Raw genomic sequence first — 22,059 nt, forward strand, 5'->3', positions numbered from 1 at the left:
GGAACACTGTCAACAGATGCGCCTTTAAAGTCTATAGGTGATGTCATTGCTTCAGGCATTACTGTCTATTGTTGGAGCACGCTGCTCTCTCCCCTGCAGTGCTGCTGGCGAACAGGTAAGTTCACATGACCAGACCTGGAGCTGACTAAATATAGGTATGTATACAGATCTTTCTTACACAGGTTAGTAGGCATAGTTTTAGGAGGGAGGGAACAGTTTTAAGATTAGTTTTGGGTTAAGCTCCGAATTCCACTTTTAACATTTGCAACTTTAGTCACAGGAAAATCAAGCTGCTTGGAGATGGTGTTTCAGCCTTTGTCTTAAGAAAGCAAATTTACAGACCAGCATATGAAACGCCTTGCGCTGTATGTGATATCAAACAGAAAAGTGACTGCTTTTCTCTATTTAAATAGACATGCTTACAAGATTGAAGACTTGTGATACTAATTACAAAACAAAATCACTATGATCCAAATAGTTATACTTTTTTTTAGGGGTACCAACAAATGTGTCCAGGCTATTTAAGAGTATGCAATAATTTATCTTGTTTCACGCTTTTATTTATTTTTTTATTTCTACTTTTGCTATATGATATATATATATATATATATATATATATATATATATATATATATATATATATATATATATATATATATATATATATATACACCAAAGATATGCAGGTATACATTAAGACTTTTTCTTTTAATTTCATAGTCTTTCAGGGGTAATGTAATGCAGCATTGTTTCAATGAGCTTTAAGGGTTTAACAAATTTGTGAATGTGTGTGGATAGATATAAAATCTGTTGACCTTAAATCCAAGGTGGCATGGCTTTTTGATGCCTACATGAGGGAGGATTTTACTTGTTTTACTTGTTGTTGCATTTTAAGTATGAAATGAGCGGTCTTGGTTGTCGCTTTTTTTTCTATGATGGAAACTCTTTGATCATAACTAGGCTTGAACAGGTAACCAGTGACACTATCTGGTAATGCTTGCAGGATTTACAGGAAATTCTATATGGCTGCAGATACTATTAACCCTGGTTTTCTTCTTAGGTTGTATAACGGGCGAACAAAAGGCCGACAGTTTGGAACAAAGTGCAGTTCAGGGGACCGAATTGGTTGTGGTATAGAGCAAAGCTCTTTCCATGTCCAAACTGCTCAGATTTTCTTCACGAAGAATGGGAAAAGGGTAAGTGAGAGAGATTGGTGTGTACTTTTTTATTATTATTATTTTGTGATGACTGTTTGTTGCAGTGTTCATAATCTGTTTTCTAGGTTGGCAGCACTGTGATGCCATTATCTCCTGATGGTCTTTTCCCAGCAGTGGGCATGCACTCTCTAGGGGAGGAAGTTCGTCTTCATCTAAACGCAGAGCTTAGCGAGGACGATGACAGCATCATGATGGTGGACAGTTATGAGGATGAATGGGGCAGGCTGCATGATGTTAGAGTATCTGGCACTGTAAGACCCTTGTGTTACCTGTAATTACTTTTACTGTAATTGCATTAGTGCATCTTGGCCTCTAACCTCTATTTGTTCTTGTCTGCAGCTCCTGGAATATGTTGGAAAGGGTAAAAGTATTATAGATGTGGGTCTGGCCCAGGCTCGGCGCTCGCTTAGCACTCGAAGTCACTACTTTGAAGTGGAGATTGTGGACCCAGGAGAAAAGTGTTACATAGCTTTGGGGCTTGCAAGAAAGGTATGGCTCATTCTGTTAAGGATTTCAAGTGCCATTATCATTGGTCCTTGTTTTCTGAGTGACTCCACTTTAAAAGGTTTCCTTTGTTTTATGTGTCATAGAGCAGGGTTAAAAGTCTTCTGTAGGAGTATATAGGATTTAAGTGCAACTTCAGGCAGTCAGCTAAATTTGTGTTTTGTAAAGTGGTAGGAAAGATTTTGGGGAAAAAAAACTCTCCCTGCAAGAAAAAGGCTTAATGTGCTAGTATGCATTGCATACACTAGCACATTATGAAAGACTTCACTTGAAACAAAGCCCTCCAGCTGTCACTGGTGCATCTTCACCCAGTCCTCCTTCCCGGGTTGCAGGCTCTTGAATGGCTAAGCCGCGATGATGTAGTCAGGGCCATGGCGCGGGTATACGCCAGCTGCTGCTCATTAGAATATCTCCTAAGTGGTGCACATTCATTTATTTATCCTACAGGTGAGCTTTTATAAGCTTACCTGTAAATAAAAATACGGAGCTTAGCATTTTAAGTGAATTTGTTGTAACAATGGCACCATTAAAATGTTATTAACCTAGGACCCTGCATTCACTATATCTGGTCTTACAGAAAACATGGAAATTAGATTTTTTTTTTTTGTAAATATAAACTGTTCAATACCTTTTTCTCATCAGCAGTACATAGCAGTCTTGTGACTTCTATCAGTTTCTGGTTAAAGCTTGTAGGAGGAGTTTTCATACTGCACTGGACCACTGACCCTCTGTCTGAACAGTGCTGATTGGCCCTGTGCTGATCACAAGCACTCTCCCTAGTGCTAACTCTCTGGCAATACGCACCAAACGGAGCATGTGCAGACTGAATCCAGTAACTAATAATAAAAGTAAGTCGCGCTAAAATATTAATATCACCCTTATGACCAGTGACAAAGGTGCTACATATGAGTATAATGACTCATAAATCATGTGTCAATGTAATTCAATAGTAGAAGAAACTTGTACAATGTATGTGAGCAACAAGTCCAAAAAGTCCCTGTGTAAATAATTCTTGAGTGAATATAAATCTGGGAGAAGACCACTGGCTGCAGGGCCGCTGTTAGAAATCATGGGGCCCCATACAGCCTACCTGACGGGGCCCCCCCTCCACCGCGCCCTCGACCCCGCCCCTAGCCCTGTCAGTTAGTTATTAGAATATTTATTAGGCAACTACAGAATTCACTCAGGTTATTGACAGGGTGGTTCTAAAATAAGGCATCTCTACTTGGAATGTGCATCATGTATAATACACTTATTACAAACTTAATAACCATTACTATAATATTCTAAACTTATACATATTATAAAGCAGCAGAAATGTCTTATTTTAGAAATGTTTGCAACTAATTAGCAGGGTGAGCTCAGGTGTGTTTGGACCCTAGTCTGAACCCGCCTCCGCTATCCTGCCAGGAAGTTGACACAGTGCCTCGATGAATTACAAAGATGCCTCCCGTGCTATCAAGTATTCCAGTATAAAAAAATGTAAGAAATATATATATATATATATATATATATATATATATATATATATATATATATAAAGAAATAAAGCTGCGGCTGTCACTTATAAGCTTATCCTTAGCCTGTGATGATTTGCAATATGAGATATAGTGCAGCGCTGCCTCTTACAAAGTGCAATGTGACTAAAATAAATAATAAAAGTCTACCTTCCTATGAGTGGTTTTATCATTCTAAACGCAATATTGGTGTGTCTGTGTAATGACATTTCATAAAATGCATACCATAATCATGAATACAAGTATTACATATACATAGTAAAAATGGTGATGATAAAAAATAATCAATAAGGTGCTCAGTGGCCAAGATGGCGCCGGCGTAGGGACACCGCAGCCCACCTCAAGGGGCCTTGACAAGCTGAAGGACACTGGGACTAAACCAAAAACAGGGCGCCCGGGGGGAAAGGATAGTGCTGGCGATATCCTCCTGTATGCCAAGAAACTGTGTGACATCCCAGGCCCCAGCGCAGTGGAGACTACACCTCAGCCAGGTGCACAGGCATTTGGGGACACTCAGCTGGACACGGGGGCTCTGGAACCACCTGAGCAGCTTGATTTTGGGACTGAGCTGGAGGGAGTTGTGCTGGAGGGGACTCAGCCCACCTTGGGACATATCCTACTGGCTGTGCAGAAGTGCACGGCTTCCGTGAATGTTGTCAAGGACAGACTGGGGGGTCTCACGGAGGAGGTGGCCCTTTTGCGGCAGGATTTACAAAAAATGCGGGAACGCACCACTGCTGCTGAAAGTCGCATCTGCGACCTGGAGGATCAGATGCCCACATTACTCTCGGAATCCAGGGAAACGACCAGGCTGGCGCAGGCTAATAGGAATAAGACGGACGATATTGAGAACCGCCTGCGCAGGAATAATGTCCGCATAGTGGGGCTCCCGGAGAAGGTGGAGGGACGGGATCCTACTGACTTTGTTGAGACCTGGCTGTGCGATACTTTTGACCGGGCCTCCTTCTCCCCCCTGTTCGCTGTGGAGAGGGCACACCGGGTCCCCACTAGAGCCCTGCCTGGCAATGCCCCCAGGCCAATGCTTGCAAAAATACTCCACTACCGTGACAGGGAGAAGATCCTGCGACTGGCCAGAGAAAAGGCAGACATACGTTTCAATGGGGTCAGAGTGTCATTCTACCCTGATTTTTCTGCCGAGGTGCAGAAGCAAAGAGCAAAGTTTATTGACGTGAAGCAGCGACTTCGCCGCCTGGGTCTGGTGTACGCCATGCTGTATCCCGCCCGTCTCCGGGTCACGGCTGAGGGGCGAGCACACTTTTTTGATACGGCCACAGACGCGGTGACTTGGCTGGACGTGCACGAGCCCGCCCTCCGCCACAGACGTCCTGAAGATCCGGGAGACTGAGTTGGAGTGGTGGCGTGACGGGTTCCTGCTGGGTTTCGGGGTTTGCTCCCTTCTACAAGTGCTTTCACATTTGGATTATAATTTGGCCCGGCCGGGGACGTTTACAGTTTACCGTTTGGATGATGAAGCTCTACGCAAGGTATGCATATCTGGGCTTTGCTGTATCTATCCACACTGCGGGTGTGGCATGTTATGACCTTTTTGCACGGTTGTGCGTTTTTGGGCGGGTGGACACCACTGGATTGTCCGGACAATGTCGGGTTTACCGATATTGGGCTGCCTGCCCGTTCTCAGTTTTGTGACGAGGCACCGTTGTGCCTTGCTGGACTGATTCTTTTCCTTCTGTTTTCTATTCTTGTTTTTGAGAGAACTTCACCCACACCGGATTTTTTGGATTCTCTGTATCTTCACAGCTTACCCCCTTCGCCTTTGTTGCTGGATGTCGCTCCCTGCTCTGTTGCATGGCGGCGGAGCGGGGGGGCCGAGGCCCCACGATGTTTTTCTTTTTTGACATGGCTGGAGTACCTGTAATTTCATGGAATGTCCGTGGCCTTGGGTGCCCAGTAAAACGGGCCATGATTGCTGCACGGTTGAAGAAACACCACCCGGCCATCATAGGCCTGCAAGAGACACACCTGCAGGGGGACACTGTGAGCTGTTTGAGATATTCTTGGGTGGGTTGGGGGTACCACTCCACCCACTCCACGTATTCCAGGGGAGTCAGCGTTCTGGTCCACGGGGCGCTGGCTTTCCGGGAGCTGGGGGTGCAGGTGGACCCCGAGGGGAGATTCGTTTTTTTGCACTGTGTTCTGTTTCAATTTACATGTGTGTTGGCGGTGGTTTACATACCGCCCCCGTTTTCCTCTTTAGTTCTTAGAGAATTGCTTAACTTTATGCTAGACAAAGCGGACACCCCGCTGATAGTTGTGGGGGATTTTAATGGTGTCTTGGACCCTGTCCGGGATAGGCATCCACCATCCCCCTCTTCGGTGGCTGGCAGGGGCACTGCCCTTTCGCGCTTCCTGGAGGAGGTGGATTGGTCAGAGGCCTGGCGTTTGAAGCATCCTGGAGTGGTTCAGTTTTCTTGTTTTTCTAAAACGCACTCCTCCCTTTCTAGGATTGATCTCTGTGTGTGTAACAGGGCCGCCCTCCCTGTGGTGGAGGAAACGGAATATGCCCTTAGGGGAATCTCTGATCACTCTCCGCTGGTGGTTCAGCTGGCGGTGCGCCCCCGGGTGGCCTTAACTAGGGCCCCCTGGAGGTTCAACGCGTTTTGGTTGAAGCTGTTCCCACAAGACAACGGCATTGCGGCCGCCATCGGGGAGTTCTTCGAGATCCACGGCCATCACGGGGATGTGCTGGCGAGATGGGATGCCTTCAAATGCTACCTCCGAGGGGTGTTGATTACACATATCCGGAAGGTTCAGACGGGATCTAAGCAATTTGAGGAACAATTGGCTGGTAGTGCGCAGAGGTTGGAGGAGGATTATATTGTTGACCCTACTGAGGAGAAGAGGGCGGCCTGGCTCTCGGCTCAATCGGTATGGTTGGGGGAAGTCCGATCTAAAGTAGACAAACGCTTTTTCTCCAAGACCACATTTTATGAAGAGGGGGAGCGGACGGGCCGCTTGCTGTCTCGTTTGGTGGGGGCGCGCCCCTCAGTTCCCCCCATAGGGGCACTTCGGCTGCCGTCAGGGCAGCTGGTGAATCGGCAGGAGGAGATCATGGCGGAACTTGCTAGGTTCTACGCTGACATTTATTCTACAAGGGTGGAGTACACTTCGGAGGAGTTGCAGGAGTATTTGAGTACCATACCATTCACGAGACTCACGGCCGAACAACGGGAGGGACTAGAGGCACCCATTACGGAGGAGGAGTTGATGGAGGCACTGGCTCTCTTTCCGGGAGCCAAGGCACCCGGGGATGATGGCCTCCCAGTGGAGGTTTATCAAACCTTCTCGGGGCTGCTGCTGCCGCAGTTGCTGGAAGTGTTCCGGGTGGCTAGAGAGGCTGGGACACTTCCGGAGTCCATGTCTAGGGCAAGCATTGTGCTTCTGCTCAAACCCGGGAAGTCACCCACGGACCCGGGATCATACAGGCCCATTTCACTGCTCCAGGCGGACGTCAAATTGCTGGCTAAGGTTTTGGCGCGGCGGGTGAATTCGGTGATCACTCATATTATTCATGAAGATCAGGCGGGCTTCATGCCCAATAGGTCCACGGCCCTTAATCTTAGACGACTGTTCGTTGCGATTCAAACGCCTGCGGATAACGTAGGTGAAAGAGCGCTGTTATCCTTGGACGCCAACAAGGCGTTTGACAGTGTGGAATGGGGATATCTGTGGGCGGTGATGGAGGCGTTTGGGTTCGGCCCAGTGTTTCTGTCTTGGGTGAGATTTCTATACCATCAACCACGGGCATCGATACGAGAGGGAGGCAGGACATCTGAGGGCTTCAGCCTAGGTAGGGGAACGCGGCAGGGCTGCCCGATTTCCCCTCTGTTATTCGCACTTGCAATTGAGCCCCTTGCGACGCGTATCAGACACAGGGATTCCATAGTGGGTTTTAAATACGGCCCTCTCCAGGACAAAATACTTCTATACGCGGACGATATGCTTCTGACACTGGGGGACACGGGTGGCTCCTTGCGGGCGGTTATGTCTGAGATCACTGAGTTTGGGAGGTTTTCGGGCCTTACCATAAACTGGTCCAAATCGGCGCTACTGTATCTTGATGCGAACGCCACTCGGCCACTGGACTCTCACTGTCCGGTCCCAGTGGTGGATAAGTTTAAGTATCTGGGGGTAGTGGTATCGGCGGACCCGAATCAATATAGTGTGCTCAACATTGGCCCTCTTCTAACGCGGTTCCGGGATAAAATTAAGATCTGGACTAAGCTCTGGCTCTCGCTAGCTGGACGGGTAAACCTTATCAAAATGATCTTGATGCCTCAGTTGTTGTACTTCCTGCACAATTCCCCGATTGTTATTACCCTGAAAACTTTCCGCATTGTGAATACCCTCTTCCGGTCCCTGTTGTGGAAAGGAAAGGCGGCTAGGATCCGTTTGGAGCAACTGCAGAAGCCCAGAGATGGGGGGGGTCTTGCCCTACCCAACCCCTGGCTGTACTATCTGGCGTCCCAGCTGCAGCACCTGGTGGGTGCGCTGTCGGGGGCTCCGGCTGGTGCTGCGTTGACAGTTATGCGGGAATTTACAGGGGCAATTGGGGTGCCGGAGGGACTGGAGGCTCAGCTGTTCACCAAACCCAATCGGCGATACCCGACGTATCGCCTCCTACAGAAGGTGTGGGATAAGACAAAACAAATGCAACAAGTGACGGGATATACCAAATTTAGTCCGATCTGGGGTAACCGTGCTTATCCGGAACTATGCAAATTAGATCAGGCGGATAGGTGGCGGGCTTTGGGGGTGACTCATTTGCGGCACATCCTCCATGGAGGGGTCATGCTACCTTTTGCGCAGTTACAGGAACGATTCTCCCTACCTGACCACATGAAATTCTACTACATACAGTTACAACATGCGCTGCGGGCTCAGGCTGCCAAAGGACAGTTCCACCTGTCACCTGCTCCTGTATTCTATCTTATGGAGCAGTTTACTGACACCAAGGGGTTCATATCGAGTTGCTATAACGCCCTGCTGAGCAAGTACTTGGACAAATACCCTAGTAAAGCCTGTGACCACTGGAGCACAGATGTGGGGGAGATCCCGGGTGGGCAGTGGGAAGAGGCTCTAGAGTCAGTTCGCACGTGTTCTTTGAATGTCTCGCATCAGGTGTCTCAATTATACATCCTACTTAGAGTCCACCATACTCCTCTGAAGCTGTACTCCATGGGTGTCCGTGACGACGATATATGCGGTCGTTGCCAAAGGGAGGTGGGTGACTTAATTCACCTGTTGTGGCGCTGTCCGAAGCTGCACAGGTACTGGACTGAGGTGCGCTCAGCTATTAATAGTACCCTGGGAATAGATGTACCCGGGGACCCTAAACACTGCCTTCTGGGTATCTTAGACCAACAAGTGGAGGACCGGTATCTGCGGGAGGCGGCCTCCCGCGCCCTGTTCCAGGCTCGCTTGCTTATATTACGCTTGTGGACGGCACCTGAGCCTCCGACTTTTCGGATGTGGCTAGAGCAGATAGGGGGCACACTCAGAATGGAAAAGGTTATATACCAACATAGGGGATCTCCACAAAAATTCTCTAAAATATGGGGTGTATGGCTGAGCTGCCCGGGAATGGCCCCTACTGACCTCATCCTGGACCGTTTATTATCCTGAGTATGCAAGTATGGGTTGGGGCTGATGGGGGATGATTGCATGAGGCCCTGGGGTGGAATGGAGGGACATGATAATGATATTGTACCAGTTGCGCTGCTTGGGGCTGTCTGCTTTAAGGGCGACTGTGGTGTAATTGTTTTGCATTCTATTTTCTATGGTGATGTTGTTTTCATGTTACTATGCTTGTACCGTGTATTGCTGTTTCATTGTGGTTCTGTGAATTTCTCTCAATAAAGATGTTTTCTGATTTAAAAAAAAAAATAAGGTGCTCAGTGTCCATACAATTGTGGAGTAATGGTGCTCTAGATTTCAAAAATCATTTTTCCACATATATCCGTGTCACCAATGAAAATCCATATAGTACTGTAAGTGAAAAAAATTATATATATATTTGCCAAAATTGTGTAAAATAAAACAAACGGAGCAATAGGAATACAAATTGTCTTATTGGGGTGTAGATGGTGAATCCCTTCACCTATAGGTGTCTTGAGGAAAGTGATGGTGATCTTCAGTCTAGTGCCCCCAAACCAGTGTGACTGGCCTCTCACCTCTCACTTTCTTGTTAACAGCCTTTTTAGAGTGGGTTGGTTTCCCCAGGGGGTCCTGGATGCAAATAGCCCATACGGTGTCACTCGTTCCACTACTCCCTCTGTTGCATCTTTTAGGCTCTTAGAGGTAGGGGCATAGGAAATCCTCCCATGGTGTAGTATTTTAAAATGTATTTAATAGAGAAGTAACATACAGAATCACATTAAAAATGGTATAATCCGGTGCTGCTATGTGTCTGGGGAAGAAGTGGCGCAGGGCAGAGACCGAGCGTACCAGGAAGTGAGGTCCACACCAGGAAACGCATAGCAGCACCGGATTATACCATTTTTAATGTGATTCTGTATGTTACTTCTCTATTAAATACATTTTAAAATACTACACCATGGGAGGATTTCCTATGCCCCTACCTCTAAGAACCTAAAAGATGCAACAGAGGGAGTAGTGGAACGAGTGACACCGTATGGGCTATTTGCATCCAGGAACCCCTGGGGAAACCAACCCACTCTAAAAAGGCTGTTAACAAGAAAGTGAGAGGTGAGAGGCCAGTCACACTGGCTTGGGGGCACTAGACTGAAGATCACCATCACTTTCACCATCACTTTCCTCAAGACACCTATAGGTGAAGGGATTCACCATCTACACCCCAATAAGACAATTTGTATTCCTATTGATCTGTTTGTTTTATTTTACACAATTTTGGCAAATATATATATATAATTTTTTTCACTTACAGTACTATATGGATTTTCATTGGTGACACGGATATATGTGGAAAAATGATTTTTGAAATCTAGAGCACCATTACTCCACAATTGTATGGACACTGAGCACCTTATTGATTATTTTTTATCATCCCCATTTTTACTATGTATATGTAATACTTGTATTCATGATTATGTTATGCATTTTATGAAATTTCATTACACAGACACACAAATATTGCATTTATAATGATAAAACCACTCATAGGAAGGTACACTTTTATTTATTTTACTCACATTGCACTTTGTAAGAGGCAGGGCTGCACTACATCTCATATTGCAAATTGTCACAGTGCCTCACCATATAAAAGTGTAGCTGAATGGGACAGATGTCAGTGTTTTGACACCTGTGCCTGTTCAGTTAGTGTCAGCATACTCCACTCAGTGGACAAGGGTGGACTTGTGATGACTGAGAGGCCAGATGTAGATGGACTTGTGTCCATTTACATCAAGCTACCTCTGATCTCTCACATTTAGGTCTGAAAAAATAGAAAAGGACGCAGTCATTTTCCATTTTTGTTTTTGGACCTGAATGGACACAGGAGGTAGGCGGGTGTAAGTTCATTTACATCCAGACTCCCATGCACCTACATTGACCTTTCAATCAGGTCCGCATGAAAAACTGTCAGGTGGACCTAATTGGAAAGCTTGGGTGAAAGGTTCTTAAAGGGGAATGGTAAAAACACAGCTCAACTGCTTGTTTTTACTGCCCCTGCAAACAGAAATGTAAACTAGCATCTTGCTGTGTGCCTATGATCACCATCACTATGATGATGAGAGCACAGCAGGTGTTGTATGGCTCTGTCACAGTGTGTCCCATGGTTGTTGGGTGCTGACTTTGTTATGGCTGTACAGTGTTAGTCTCTAACACAATACAGCCAAAAGTTACCAGTCAGCACCCAACAACCATGGGACACACTGTGACAGAGCCATACAACACCTGCTGTGCTCTCATCATCATAGTGATAGGGATCATAGGCACACAGCAGGGAGTCTGAGGACTGTACCATAATTAGAGAGTAGCTGTGTCAGTGTGAGTGCTGAGGGCTGCAGTCCTTACCTGTGTATCTCCACCCACCATCAGTCTCAGTCTCTGCCTCCCTTCAGATCAGTCTCTCAGGCTTCCTCCTCTGAGCTTGCACATGAAGGGGAGGAGCAGTCCAAATCTACATATGAATCAATCCGCCGGCATAGCAGTGTACAGAGGCCGTCTGGGACTGTGCAGAGCTACATGCAGCTCAGCTTTATCTGCCTGCACCCGAAAATGAAAAAAAAGTCCCTCCTCCGCTATCTCCTGGGCTCCTCTCCTAACTTCATGGGGCCCAGGAAATTGTAACTTTACACCCCAGTAAGCAAGGGGGTGTGGGGATATGGTAAAGTCCGGTTTTATTTTGTTTTTTGCTGAAAATGAATTTTACAGCTGCCGGGCCACCCTGTAGTGCTGCTAGAGCCCGGGCCCGGCACAACAGGGCTGGTTGTACTGCCCTATCAGCGGCCCTGACTGGCTGTACAAACTTCTTACCAGAATGTATATCATCAAACGCCCAATTCAAAAGGTGTATTTCTTTCACAGCGGGACAAATTGGGAAGCTCCTTAGGACCTGGAAACTCAGCACACTCGGCCCAAATCCATGAAAAATAAAATGACAGGCCTTATAGCATATACTGTATACAAAATTAAAGATATACATCCATGTGCAGTTCCTCTAGAAGGTGCTGATAAAGAAACCTCCACCAAATCCAGGCTGGTGCCAAGAGAAATTTTGAAGCAAAAGAGGGAGGACTGTGTATAGAGGAATTATAGACCATCTCCCATAAGCACAATCTGCTTACCAGATATATAAAAATTCATGCAGGTGATAACATAAGGTGACCGGCAGAATAACAGTCTGGATCAACCAACTTGAAAGAGCCACCACGACACCACTGCCGCTTACCAGAAGCATGTAATAATGAGCCAAAAATCAGTCATCCGATTCCAATGAGGTTGATCCGATGCCAGATAGCTCCAAAGGACTCCCCACATAGGTCCAATCATATGTTATGTGGAAACAACAAAGGAGTGCTCCATAGTGTAAAACCATCAAACCATTTATTGTAAATAAAGAGAGCAACTTACACAAAATAAAGGAATCAAGAGCGTCTGTGTAATGAGCCGCCGGCCGGCCGACTCTTCCGCCCGTCCTCAATGTGTAGTGCTGACGTCACCACTACACGTTGAGGATGGGCGGAAGAGTCGGCTGGCGGCTCATTACACAGACGCTCTTGATTCCTTTATTTTGTGTAAGTTGCTCTCTTTATTTACAATAAATTGTAACAATCTATCCAACACTAGCTGCGGAGGAGCAAGGCTGTGGTTATCTAGCCAGCTCTGCTAGACCAGGTTGAATTTCTTGACCACATTACAATGCTGATAGGCCAATTGTTTTCTAAGAAGGATAAAGTTAACATAGGTAACCCACTGGGCTCTAGTAGGCACTGTAGATGCCAGCCAAAATCGGGCAATCCACTTCCTAGCAAGGGATTACAAACTGGTTATCATGATCTAAATACCTGTTGGATACATTTCAGCATTGACCGCACCCAACAGACACACCAGCGGAGTGAGAGTTATAGGTGTTTGGGCTAGATCATAAAAAGTCTGCATAACCTCTGCCCAATAACGTTCAAGTTTCGGGCAATGCCATATCATGTGTATGAAGTCCCCTCTGTGGACTGTACATTTTGGGCATAAGGGAGAGTCTCTTCATCCCCAATGAAATAATTTAATAGGAGTACTCTAAGTGCTGTGTAGGATAAATAGTTGCGAAAATTTATGGGAGGCTGATAGGATTAGCCACCAATGCCTCCTCCCTACGTTGTAATTCAATACGTACAGTGTTCTCCCATTCTATAGTTTTGCGTTTTTAATACCAGTAATTTCCAGAATAAGCAGACCCTGTAAGACTGCCTTAACGGAGTCCCATATAACAGCCTCACTAGCAGAATGCGTGTTAAATTGGATAAACTCTGGTAACGCACTAGAGATATTATCAGGGGTAGAGTGCAGTGTTAACCAAAATGGGTTAATTCACCACGAAGGACGAGTGGGTGAGTCTGCATTAACCAAACACACCCAAAAGGGAGAATGATCCGAAAGAAGGCGGGTTTCATATGCAGAGTCTTACTATATAGGGGAGCAGGGAATTACTCCCTAATCCTAAATCCATTCGAGATAGTCCACCATGAGAGGCAGAATCACAGGAGTAAAACCTCATATCGGCATTTCGTTCTCGGCAGACATCCTGCAGAACCATCTCGGAAAGCAGAAAGGCAAAGGAGTTCTACCAGAGGCGGCAGGTGGAGATCTCGGATGGATCGATAATCTATCCAACTGTAGATTAATAACATTGTTCAAGTCTCCGAAGGTTAAAACAGGAACACCAGGGTGCAAAGCCATACATTGTGCCAGTTTCTTAAGAGGGTCTGTAGAGAAGGGTGGAGGAACATAGCTGCAATAATACACAAGAAGCCCATACGTTTACAAAACAAAAAGACAAATCTATCATCCCTGTTAACCTGCTGCTCCACAGGTAAAGGATATCTTAGAAATCAACAAACCTACTCCCCTGGAAAAAGAGGAATTTGTAGAGTGGAACTGGACAGGACATTTGCAGGAGCGTACCAGGTGGACCGTCTGGCTGCAAATATTTCTCTTGGAGACACACGAATTGTGTTTTTAATCTAGAAAAATATTGGAAAACTGCCCCTCATTTAACTTTGTCACTTAAGCCTCTCACATTCCAAGAAAGGAGAAGCAGGCCCTGAGCAGAGTTAGCCAACATATTGCTAATATGGAGAAAATGGGGGGGATGCCAGAAAGCGCCTCCCTAACCTGAAAACTATAACCCATATTTTAAAACAGCAGCCATAATGTCAGCTTTACAATACTTGGTATGTAGAATACCATATCCCTCCAAGATAGAAAAATATAATAGGAGCGACATTTAGTACCCTGGTGTAGAACAGTCAGCAATGGATAAAAACATTCCAGTCCCACCTGTGTTTAAAAAACAAAAAATAAAAAAGCAGGAAAAACAAATCCGAAGTAATGCAACTGTACATAAGTGCCAAGTCAACAGGACCCAACGAGACCAAAAATATCGCTTAACATAAGGGAAGTAGAGTCCTCTCAGGACCAATTTGTGGGGGCCATAGTGCAGCCCTGAGGGCAAATATTCCATGCAGCTGAAAGCAATCTTGTGAACGGGTAGAACACTCCGACAGTTTAATGCCAACCAAACAGGTTAGGTGAACAGTAGCAGGCTATGCAAGTTAAAAACAGAACAGTCATAGCCTTCTCCGCCATATAGCCCAATTCAGAAAGAAAGCACCGAAGTAAGAAAGAAAAAGGGCAGCTCCTCATCGTTATGGTGGGCGATGCGCTAGATTTTGCTACTGTCAAGCCAGTGCATAGCAGAGGGTAGGGTTATCAAAAAAAAATATGAAGAGCTATCAGCTATGATTTTTAGCTTTGACGGGTACAGTATACAGTATTGCACATTAAGTGTACGTAGCCTTTTTTTTTTGATATCCAGGAATTTCGTCCCTTTGCCACTGGACTTCCGCTGAAAAAATCGGGAAACAATGAGATTTTTGCATTATCCACTTAAGGAGAATCAGCTGTTCTGGCCTTTGACATGATGGCATCTCTAGCTCTATAGTTGAGAAGGCGAACAAAATGGACGTGGTGGAGGGCGCACCGGGACCCTGTGAGCTCTCTCCACCTCAAACATAGATGAAAAAGCGTCACGGCCAAAGGTATTAGTCAGCCATGCTTCTATAAATGCTACAGGGTTCTTGCCCTCCGCCTCTCAGGAATACAGACTGCACGCACATTTTCTGTGAAGGCAGTTTTCCATATCCTCCAACTGAGATGCGTTAGTAGAAGCCACTGATGGAGTATATCTAACATCTCTTTGTAGAGAATGCCTATCATCCTCTAATGTACTGAGGCGACCCTCCAATGCAGAAGTTCGCTCCCGTAATTTCTGCATGTCTTCTCTCACTAGTGAGATTTCCAGCTTCATGCCCTTCACTTCCCCTGCAAGGTCCGCAATGGATGTTTTACATGTGTTGGCAGCAGCCAGGATGTCTAAGAGTAGGTTCAGGATCTGTGTTGGCCTGCAGGCCAGCTGCCATTTTGGAAGCATATTGCTGTGCAGAATGTGTACTTGCATGTGAACGAGCTGGAGTGTCAGGAAGCAGCAGGGGGGTAGCATCCAGATCCCCTGAGTCATACTCATTACCTCAAGGAGCAGCCAGCTGGGGTGGTGGAGGATCCTTGCCAGCCTTGGAGAAGAGGCTCTGAGCAGCCTCCTTTTGCCGAGTGGGGCGGGAGGCCGCCATCTTGGCCAGGAGTGCTGAGCGGAACACCAGGGCCCTGTCTTTTAGCCATGGGAGGACACAAATATAGCCAGCCAGAGGCTGCAGAAACACAGGGGCAGCCGGTGGTGTTAGTCCAAGAGTGATACGAGGCAGGATGGAGGTGCTAGACGCAGGATTCTGCATGATTTCCGGCAGAGCTCTCAGACATGTCTGACTGCATGCCTCGCTTTGCCACATCCTCCAGTAACTGTCTTACCTGAACATGTTATGGGGACAATGCAAGAAGAGGAGGATCTGTGCATACAGGATTAACCCCTTAGATTCCACAGTGAGTATAAAGTGCATGCTTTACTGCATATACAGACTCATTTTACTCTTGTCGGTTTAGTAACACTTTAAGTGAAAGTGTTGCAAATAAAAATGACTTGAATTTGTTGCACATGTTACAAACAAAAAATGTTGCAATACTTCCCCACTACATACACACTCTCAGAAATATGAAAGCAAATGCCTTATTGAATAGTTACCTTTCAGCCTTATTTAAACTTCGAAGTGTCCATTCACACTGGTACAACTTGTCAGGCGACTTGGTCAGCCTGACAAGTCGTGCACCGTCGCTCCCATAGTGTAGTACAGGACCGGTTCTAATAGGAGCGACACAAGTCGCTCCGACTTAGAAAAAGGATCCTGTACTACTTCGGGGCGACCTGGAGGCGACTTGCATAGACATTATTTTATGAAGTCCGTGCAAGTCGCGCTGCACGCGACTTCACAGGTCGCCCCCTAAGTCGGAGCGACCTAGTGTGAACCGGCACTTAGTGTGCTTACCCCAAATTAAAACCGTGCTGAAATACAGGCATCTGGCAGTGCCAACAAGTACTTGTTTTTTTTCATCTTGCTCCCTAGGCTCAAGCTTCTCTCCAAAAAGCTATTTTATTTATACTGATCGCTTTCTTTTATATGGATTTCTCCATCCTCATGGAAGGTAGCAAGTCTCTCACCCGTAGGCCGTAGTGTCTTTAATTGAAGTCTCCACTTAAGGACTTTCAGGACCAAATTTTACATTTATTACAGTCCTATAAAAGGATGTACAGTAAAATCTTGGATTGCGAGCACAATTTATTCATCCTTCAGTTTATAGTCCATATAAACAGATTATAGCAATGTGATAGGTTGTGTAACCATAAACTGTCCATCCACAAGGGGATTAGAAGCAAAATCCAACAAGAGCTACAGAGTAAAAAAGAGAAGAGAGGCGCCTCTAAGTGTAGCAATATGGTTACATTTAATCAAGGTTCAACATTTAGCAACTCACATGGTTGATTAAAACAGGCACATCTAAGTATGCAGGCATCCGGGGTAAAGTTGTCCACATAGACCATCCTCTCCACCACGGACTCACCGCTGTCAGTCTGCAGTTATGGCTGGGAAGATTACCCTACATAGAGCGTTCTGAAAGCGAGGCTTAAAGCGCTTGTGGAGTGAAGCGTGGAAGGGATGACGTTGATGGCGGTGTGGAGGATGATCTATGTGGACAGCTTTACCCCAGGATGCCTGAATACTTAGATCAACCCTCTTTTATTCATCAACCATGTGAGTTGCTAAATATTGTACCTTCATTAAAAATAGCCATATTGCTACACTTAGAGGCACCTCTCTTCTCTTTGTATACTCAGTTGTGATGTGACGCTACTTGTATATCAAGACATCGCTCATTTATAAGTCCAAATTTATTTTAAAAAAATGTTGCTGGTCTTGCAAAACACACTTAGACCAAGTTACTCTCAATCCAAAGTCTTTACTGTACTTTTTTTTTTTCACCTACAGGATTACCCAAAGAACAGACATCCGGGCTGGAGTCGTGGTTCTGTGGCTTATCACGCAGGTAAAAAATATTTCTGTTGTGAAATACAAGCCTGGTGTCAATGCACAGTTAGTGCAGATAGATTTTTTTTTTTTTTGCAAAAGTTGGCTGCCTAGTTTATATAAATCTTGTTAGTTTAATTTTTGGTAACAGGTAGGTTAAATCTTTTGTGGGGAGGAAGGCATGGCGAAGGTGCCACTCCATTTATTCTGCCTTATGAAAATTAAATTCCATCATTCCATTTGACCTTTGCAATGGCTTTGCCAGCTGGGGAGAGCTGGGAAATAATTTAAGTTCTGAGAGATGTAAGAATGGCCTTGCCAACAAGAAAAATAGTTCCAAGTCTGTGTTGACTAACCTATGTACAGTTCCTGTGGGTAACTAAATGTAGGCCTGTGACTTAAAGTATAAGTTCACCTTTGCAGGTAAAACAAAGTGTGCATTTTATTTATTTATTTATTTTTTTTTTATTGTAGTAAAGCATTGCGCCCACAATCAGCAGATTGTGGGTGCAATGCAGGGTTGTTGCAGACTGTGAGTGTAAGCTTTCTACCTGTTCCTTGTACGGGGAGGCAATTACACATTCACAGGAAGCATCAATGAACTACCTACAGTGCTCAACAGTGCCCTGGTAGTTAAAGCGGAGTTCCGGCCACAAAAACGATAAAATCGATTTTGGGCCATCCGCTTGCTAAGGGGAACCTGAAAAAGAAATGGATAGTGCTGATTTTTTTTTTTTTTGGTCACTTAACTTTATTATAGAAGAAAATATACTCCCCTTCCTTCCACTTCCTCCCTCTGCAGCCCGCACCGTCATTTCCAGTTTGCGATGATTCCTGGGAGCTGAATGTCATTGCTCCCAGGAATCCATGCGCCTGCACCGGCCCCGCTCGTCACTTCCGGTGAAGGCGTGGCATTCACTGCTAAACAGCTTCTGGGCATGCCCAGAAGCTGTGCAGGGATGCCGTGCCTGCACCGGAAGTGACAAGCAGGGCCGGTGCAGTACATTGTGGGACTCCGACGTCACGGAAGAGGACACGAAGAGGGAAGCTGCGACTTCAGCTGTCCACACCTGAGATGGCAGCGCTGGAGAAGAAATTTTCAAGGTAAGTATTTCTTCTTACATGTAAGTGCGACCCGGGACAGTTCAGAGGCTATCCATTATGGAATGTACTAGCCCTGACTGTCCCGGGGGTAATTTTAGCTCATATTTACCCCGGAGGCCAGAACTCCGATTTAATTGGGAACTACAGACACCTACAAAGGCTGGTTGTTTGCTGAATTGTTCAAAACGCTATAAGGTAATTTATAGGAGTGTTATTTACATGTGCAGAGAAAATAACATTTTTATATGTTGCTTTCCATACAGATGATGGAAAAATATTTCATGGAAGTGGCGTTGGTGATCCTTTTGGTCCTCGTTGTTACAAGGGTGATATCATGGGATGTGGAATTATGTTTCCAAGAGATTATATCCTGGACAGTGAAGGTAAGGATCAGCTTGATTTTCCTAGTGAATTTTCTTGTCCGCTGCTTTGTATTGGGGAATATGTAACGCATTCCTCAATTCTTGCCTGCTCTAGGTGAAAGTGATGACAGTAGCGACATGAAGGAACTGAGGCTACAGCCACGTGGAGTTCGGAATGTCATGTATCTATGGAGAGAACAACAGCAGGAAGAGGACGGGGAAGAAGAGGAGGAGGAGGAAGAGGAGGACATTGAGAGGGATCATGAGGGCAGGAAAGTGGTGGTACGTAATGGCTTAGGATTTGAAGGGGAAATACTTTCTACATGTGCTCCAAAAGAAACCAGTTACAGTTCTTTTGTAGTGTCCTGCCCCAAGCCAACCCTCTAATTTTATACTCTCCTGTCCCAATCCAGCAAGGTATCAGCTGTACAGCTTGTCAGTGCCACTCAGTTACTTGTCAAAGCAAAGGTGCAGTTGCACTCTAAAATAACCCTGTCATCACCCAACAAATAGGGCTGCCTAACAAAACCAGTAAAAATGGACACAGATCACTTTACCTTTTTTGGTGTCCTGGTCGATTTATGACATCGGAAGAGTCAAGAGCTTTCTTAGTCAGACACTGCAGCTGCTCCCCTGTGCCCTATTCTTGGAAGTCTCACAATCTCCAGTGAAGGAAGGGGTTGCCTGTGGGAGCGTGCTTGTATCTCTGTTCAATACATAAATCTAGTCACGTGAACGCTGCTGGTCAAGTGACTGGTTGGTTTACTGAATTGGGGGATTGTAATCCTATGTAATTTAACAATTTGGTGCAGAGTGTCACAGAAGTGACGTTTCTACAGATGCTGGGTGTGGGCACAGTTCTCATCCGGTCAGTAGCACAGCATACAGAGACAGGTACTTTGTGAGATGCAAGGTATGCACACAACAGTGACAGTGCAGCATGTTGCTGCATATAAATTTCTGAGAACAGTCTCTTTAACGAAACCAGGTGGCTGCCATTCCTGAATTCTTGTTTTTAACTTTTTCTAGTTATATAGCTGTCATGTTTATGCTCTTGTTTTTGACCAGGAACAAATCTGACTTTCTTGTACGGAGTCAGTGTTTTTAAAAAGCATTAAAGCTGCTGGATCATCATTGAAGTCAGGCTACTGGAATTTTTAGGAAAAGGTTTAGTGATAGCAGCTTTCATCATGAAAATTATTTTCTTCAAGTATCAAGCAACTAATGTGGTTACTCCACCTTTGCATGCTAGTTGAGGTCCAGTAATGGGATGGGAGCTTTGCAGGCTCTGTCCCAGCATGAATTGAGCAGTTATTGGTGAAGCTGAGGTATGTGTATAGAGACGTGGTGTAACAATGCCTATTCTTTGTGGTGAAAAATCCATACCCTGCTTTTTAGTAAGGCTAGGTTCACACCTGTGCGTTTTTGTATGGGTGCGTTTGCACAGGCACAGTAGCCCAATTAATTTGAATGGGCTGCTGTCCCTGCTGGTAACACAGGGAAAGTGTCCCCATCCCTTTTTGCAAAATGCACCTGCAGGGTAGCTGCATGGAACCGCATGGTGCTGTGGTACCATGCGGTTTTCTGTCCCTGAAAACATTTTGTTTTTGTTTTTTTGACAAGTAGGGGTGCTACTAAGAATTTTTTGCTTCCCCAAGCATCTGCTAAAGAGTAGCGCAAGGAACTACAATAGTATAATTTCTGATTTATGTAATGGTTTGACCGTATATAGATACCAATATTTGTATGACTTCTATACCCACAAATGCAAGCCAAAAAAAAAAAAGGGGGAGGAATGCCAATGTACTGTGACTGTATTATATTGTATTGTTACATTAAGGGTTTTAAACAATAAAACATTTTCCTGATTTAAAAAAAAAAAAAAAGAGTAGCGCAAGGCATTGCCTTTTGCCTGGGGGGGCGGGAACCAATGTGATTATACATGACCGTATGTGTGTGAACCTAGCCTTAAATGGAACTTGTTTTATCTGAGTTTGGAGAATTCTGGATAATATATATTGGGATTTCCTATCTCCCCACCACAGGTTTTTTTCACAAGGAATGGAAAGATTATCGGCAAAAAGGAGTCCATTCTGCCCCAGGGCGGCTTCTATCCAACCATAGGAATGCTGAGCAGTGGGGAGAAGGTGAAAGTGGATCTTCACCCGCTGAGTGGGTGACCATGTGACCTCCATGAGAGAACACGCTGCATTCTTCAGTCATCTTCCCCTTCTACCAACTTTCTGGTCATGCACGATTTGCACGTGGGCTTGTGATAGTGCTTCTTCATGTCTGGAAACGTGTTTCAGTGGCCCTTGCCTGTGATTGTTGGCTTCACGCCTTTTAAGTTTTGGCATAGCAGGAGACGTGATGGGACAGGAAACAAGAGTGAATGTAGGGGAACCAGATGTTTTATCACTAATACAAAAAATGGCTTCCTGTTCCACAGTAAGAAGACTACCAGCTACAAGATGAATGTAGATTTGCCCGATTTCTAGTTCCTTGAATATCTGGCATTCTGCTTTATGGCATTTTGCAGTTAATATGGAACTGCAAGCAAAATGTCTCTAAGTAATTCTTTACCAGCTGAAAAAAAAAAATCATACAATATTTTCAACTGCATATTTAACGGTCCGCCTGCAGTTCAGCTGTAAGCCTGACAAAGTCAGTTGAAAGATTGGTCCACCTTAAACTGATAGTTCAGTTTTTGCTGAAGTCAAGTGGGCTGTGTCATTTGCCAGCTTCCCCTATCACTGGGGACTTCATGTGCCGACTTACCCTGTGCTCTGTTCTCACCCACCTTCACCCGTCATTTCTTCTATTGCAGTCATGTTCCTAATTTGGATTTGCATTCTTCACACTCAATTAAAACTCTGCAGGGAGAGCAGGCACTTGTAATGCAGGGGCACAGATCTGGAACACCAGGCATACAAATCCCATCGCTGAAGACCTATAAGGAACTGTATGGTCATTTAAAGGGAAGCTGTCACTGCTTTCCTGTTGGTTGCCTCCCTTTCATGCTGAATCACTGACCCAGCACCAGAATGGTAAAACTTCTGATGTTCCAGGTCAGTAAATGAAGATATTGCAGTCGTTGGGTCCGCACAGCCAGGCATTTAGTTTTTAATCTTCCAACTGCTGAAATATT

The 22,059-nt window shown here is 45.3% G+C and overlaps 1 protein-coding gene across 1 annotated transcript in view; it reads left to right on the forward strand.

Moving 5' to 3' along the window:
• Positions 1-21,669, forward strand: part of SPRYD3 (SPRY domain containing 3) — a 61,840-nt gene extending 40,171 nt beyond the window's left edge. The window contains exons 5-11 of the mRNA XM_082247257.1: positions 1,061-1,196; positions 1,283-1,468; positions 1,557-1,706; positions 17,407-17,464; positions 18,813-18,932; positions 19,027-19,193; positions 20,957-21,669. Coding sequence (XP_082103383.1) covers positions 1,061-1,196; positions 1,283-1,468; positions 1,557-1,706; positions 17,407-17,464; positions 18,813-18,932; positions 19,027-19,193; positions 20,957-21,091 — 952 coding nt within the window. The 3' untranslated portion in view covers positions 21,092-21,669. The remainder of the gene's footprint in view (positions 1-1,060; positions 1,197-1,282; positions 1,469-1,556; positions 1,707-17,406; positions 17,465-18,812; positions 18,933-19,026; positions 19,194-20,956) is intronic.
• Positions 21,670-22,059: the final 390 nt, after the last annotated feature.

The sequence above is a fragment of the Pelophylax lessonae genome (assembly GCF_965119305.1).
Source record: "Pelophylax lessonae genome assembly, chromosome: 2".
In the NCBI taxonomy this organism is placed as follows: Eukaryota; Metazoa; Chordata; class Amphibia; order Anura; family Ranidae; genus Pelophylax; species Pelophylax lessonae.